At 33.4% G+C, this 4,222-nt stretch overlaps 1 protein-coding gene and 1 pseudogene across 1 annotated transcript in view; both read right to left on the bottom strand.

Annotated features, from left to right (window-relative positions):
• Positions 1 to 304: 304 nt before the first annotated feature.
• The window catches only part of LOC111621873 (elongation of very long chain fatty acids protein 3-like), a 27,150-nt gene continuing 23,232 nt past the window's right edge, over positions 305 to 4,222 (bottom strand). Inside the window, exon 4 of the mRNA XM_023364126.1 lies at positions 305 to 383. Within this exon, the coding sequence (XP_023219894.1) occupies positions 376 to 383 (8 nt within the window). The 3' untranslated portion in view covers positions 305 to 375. The remainder of the gene's footprint in view (positions 384 to 4,222) is intronic.
• Positions 351 to 4,222, bottom strand: part of LOC111621872 — a 17,188-nt pseudogene continuing 13,316 nt past the window's right edge.

Raw genomic sequence — 4,222 nt, 5'->3', positions numbered from 1 at the left:
AATAGCGTCATTCTCAGAAAGCGTGAAAGAATACCTCTAAACGGATTTTTCCTTTAAATACCAAATAGAGAAAGCCTTCAGTATCTGTGAAGCACTGAATGTACGATTTTGCATTGCAAACTTCATGTTATCATGTAGTTTGCAATGAGAATGTACCAAATTACGTGACTTTATATTTTTCCTACTCGTTGCTATGTATAATTTTTATTACTTGAGATATTTCAGTTTAGTACCAAAGCTGATTATGCCAATTTTGAGGCAAACAACAATGACGCTATATCAAAGGTGACTGTATTATTAACCTGTTTCGAAGACAAGAATTTGATTACGAGAAAAAGTAGGTTATTTGTTGTTCAAATTACTTTAATTCATAGTTTATTCTTTTTTGTTCTTTTTAGAACAAACATAATTGACATAAAAGAATCGCGCAAATAAGAAAAAATACGAAACATACATTACAATAATAATAAATATTGGTCTTAAAGGAAATCTACAATCATCTCTAAACGCTCGGAAATAAAATGCCATATAACACAGAAAGCAACCATATAGCATTTGAAGAATTTGTATAGAAGTCAATGCCATGCTACAATATTTTGGTATTTTTATATTTAAAGCAGTCAATGTGTAATATGTATACATAAGCGAATGAACAAAATAATTGGCAACAATAAATCCATGACCAATAGGAAGTCTGTTGGCAATAGCGAAAGCTGTGATGATTGCAGTTAGAGCATGATGATAGTAATGAAGAAAGGTGAGTTTTCTTTTACGTAACACAATAAACACAGTGTCACCATATTCGATATTTTTAAGAATCTTAAAAAGCCATCCCCAAAATACGGAAGCATTCATTTGCAAACCATAATTTTGATCGCAGATAGAGAAGGCCATGCTAAAATCCCATACCAGATGTAAATATCCGGGTAACATACGAACAGTAGCAAATATGCTGATAAATGCCATTGCAAAATTCCAAAAAGTGAGTAAATACTTCAGTTCGAAAGCTTCTTTTTCCTTCATGTATGATCTTAAATTAAATATAACTACTAAATAAACGATAGAATAATATATATTATAATGCCATGTATTTTTCGTGTATTCAATCTCTTCTGTTGCATTGATTTGTTTTTCAAATTGAAATGGTTCTGTTATTGGAAATGTTACGTTTGCCATAACCGCTTGTTTCATTCTGAAAAGAAATAATTTGGAAAATTAAATGTGGTAAATATAAAAAGTTTAATGGTTCAATATTATAACCATTAAACAATAATACAAATAAATAATTATAAACTGTAGTCTACAGTAGATACTATGTACAGGTAGGCCTCCTACAACGCGGTAGATACGTTCCTTGAAAATACCGCGTTGTGGGAAATCTCGTTTTAGAAGACACCAACTTAATACAAAAACTGGGATTCGGTTCTAAAAAGAGAAAAACTTGGCGTTTGAATGGTGTTTTTTGAATTTTTGAAACCAGCCATTGCTAGCCACGAATTTAACACTGGTTTCATCAGCTGACGACTGTCCCATTTGTTTTAAATAATCAAATATTTTTAAGACTTTAAGTGTTTAAGTGCAGTTTTATTTAAAGGCAACCGTTTTTTGTTCATATCTTCTACCCATAATATTAGAGCTTGTTCCATTTTTTCCATTATAGATGCTCTCCGACCAGCAACATTTTTCGCAAGAATAGATGATCTGGATGCGACCAAATTTCTGATCTTTTCTCTCGACCGAATCGTCGACTCATTTAGATTAAAATGCCTACCGATATCAGCTAGCCGCTCTTGATATTTAATTCGATCCAAAATTTCTATCTTTGTTTGAAGAATTATAAATTTCCTTTTTATCGCCTGTCCTTTCTTTTCATTCGGCATTGTTATGGCTAAAATTTTTTCAATCAGTTTTGTGGACAGTAAAAATCGCAAACAATAACTTCCTTTCACTATGTTGTTAAAAATATACACCCAATAGAAGTTTATACTGTATTTTGGACCATTTCTGCGGTCCCCACTTATTGAAAGAGTATAAATGATCGAAAATTTAGTGATATATTTGAGTGTTTAAGGTAACTGATGCACATCTGTCTAGAAACCGGTCTTTCCCTGAAACTTTCAAGGGAATAACATGCCAACGTCCACAAACAGCTGTTTTCAAAGACTTTTAGCTCAGTATGCCGAACTGCGGCTCGTATCACGTGATCCGTTGCGATTTTTCTGTTGTGTGAAGATAATTCGTTTCTAAATACCGTAAACCGTGTTGTAAGAAAATTTCCGCATTTTTCCAACCGCGTTGGAGCGAAAACGCGTTGTAAAGGTACCGCGTTGTAGGAGGCCTACCTGTATATGACCGATGGTATCACATGGACGCATATCATTTTCATTGACAAGAGAGGAAGAGGCCACTAGATGACCAATCATGCATTTTATAAATTACATCACCTTCCTCTGGAACTAAAGCATGATTAATAAAAAACAAAGAAAAATACAAAGAAGTGACAAAATTAGGAGAGAGAGTGAGACAGAGTGAGAGAGAATTGAAAGAGTGGACAGAATTGGAAGAGTGAAAGAGAATTGAGACTGACTGGACTGACTAGACAAGAGATTGACCAGACAAAAGACAACCGACCTATTAAAGAACCTAGTGAAGGACCAAGAAAAGAAACAAGAAGAGAAGACAGCTCTTTTCCTGGTATGTTGCGAGTCGCGCAGTTCGGATACCCCCCATTAGGTACTACCGTTTTATAGATAGGAATAGGCCAATTTCCTAAATCAGATTTTATAACTTGGTTCAGAACTTTGTTTTTTTCTTTTTGATAATAAACTTCTTTTTCACTTGTATTTGACTTTGCATTTATCTTCCTGAGAGGCTCATTCCTGGACTTCGGAGTGACTCTTACCCTCGCGTCTTAACTATTTGTTTTTTTCTTTTTTTTTTTTGTCTAAATCGGAGGTGTGTTCGACAAAACACACCTGGTGGCAGGACCCTACCATAAACTTGCGTAATTTAATTTTTGATGGCTTCGACCCCACAGTATATACTCTCAGAATTATGATGAATTCCATTCGGAAATCAGTTCTAAGTAAAATTCATCATAATAATAATTATAATAGCGTTTCTGAAAATACAGAAAATAAATATGAAGAAATAAAATGTTTATTTAATGACATACACGAGTTAGATCTCCAGGTACTTCGTTTTCGCTAAAAAGGGAATGATGTCACTTTTTTAAAACACGTTTTATAAGTTTTACGCGTGAGGAATAATAATAGTAATAATAATGCTAATGATATGGTAAAATAATAAAATAATTTTGTTACGTATAAAAAAAAATCGAAAACGGAAAAGGATTGAACATACATCGTATAACACCAGTGCTCAGCATCTTTCAGCAATTGCCCTTATGAGGAGAATCTTGCAAACACTTATAAGCCAAACAATAAATTTTCAGAGGGCCGTTTTCCGGAAACGCTTGAGAAGTAGGTCTTATTATTTGGGCAAGAAGTTTTTGTATTTAGGGCTACATGCTCACCAAGCTTCGTTCCTATCGGAGATCCGAACGTCTGGCCCTCTCCTGCTGAGAGATATTTTTATACGGAATAATTTGATTTATATTGTTAATTTTCATTTATTTATTGTCAATTCATTTTAACTCTGTGACACATTTGATATTAGAAGAATAATTTTGGATCGAGTATTCCTCAAGAAATTTCGAATTTCGAGAGTGGTTTTCGAGCAGTAATGACTCGAATCTGGTTGTGGTTAAGCACTGGAATAAACCTAGTGATATCTATAAATGCATAAATATATGTATAGAAATAAGAACATAGCATAAGCAATAGTAACACGAAAACATGAACTGGAAGTTCCAGTTTATACTATTCTTTTATATTCTAATTCACTATTAGTCTATATAGGGGAGACCGGGGCAAGATCGGCATGTTAAGCTTTACTTAAATTTTGTGTAATAAATACTGCTGTAAACTGAAAAAAAGCTTTGCATATTGTCTATTGGAATGTTTTCTTACTATAGAACTGGTTAAAATCAGTTTGGGAATAAAAATAATTAAAATAATTACAACTTTACAAGAAGAGAGAAATTGACGAAGTTGCCCCGGGTATAGGGGCAAGATCGGCAACTTCTCTCTTTTTGTAAAGTTGTAATTATTTTAATTATTTTTATTAAAGTTGCCCCTGGTATAGGGGCAACAGTAATGGG

The sequence above is a fragment of the Centruroides sculpturatus genome, unplaced genomic scaffold (assembly GCF_000671375.1).
Source record: "Centruroides sculpturatus isolate CEXI.00-Female unplaced genomic scaffold, Cexi_2.0 scaffold184, whole genome shotgun sequence".
Taxonomy (NCBI): Eukaryota; Metazoa; Arthropoda; class Arachnida; order Scorpiones; family Buthidae; genus Centruroides; species Centruroides sculpturatus.
Note: the sequence above shows the minus strand (reverse complement) of the source record. Positions and strands in the feature narration are given on the sequence as shown.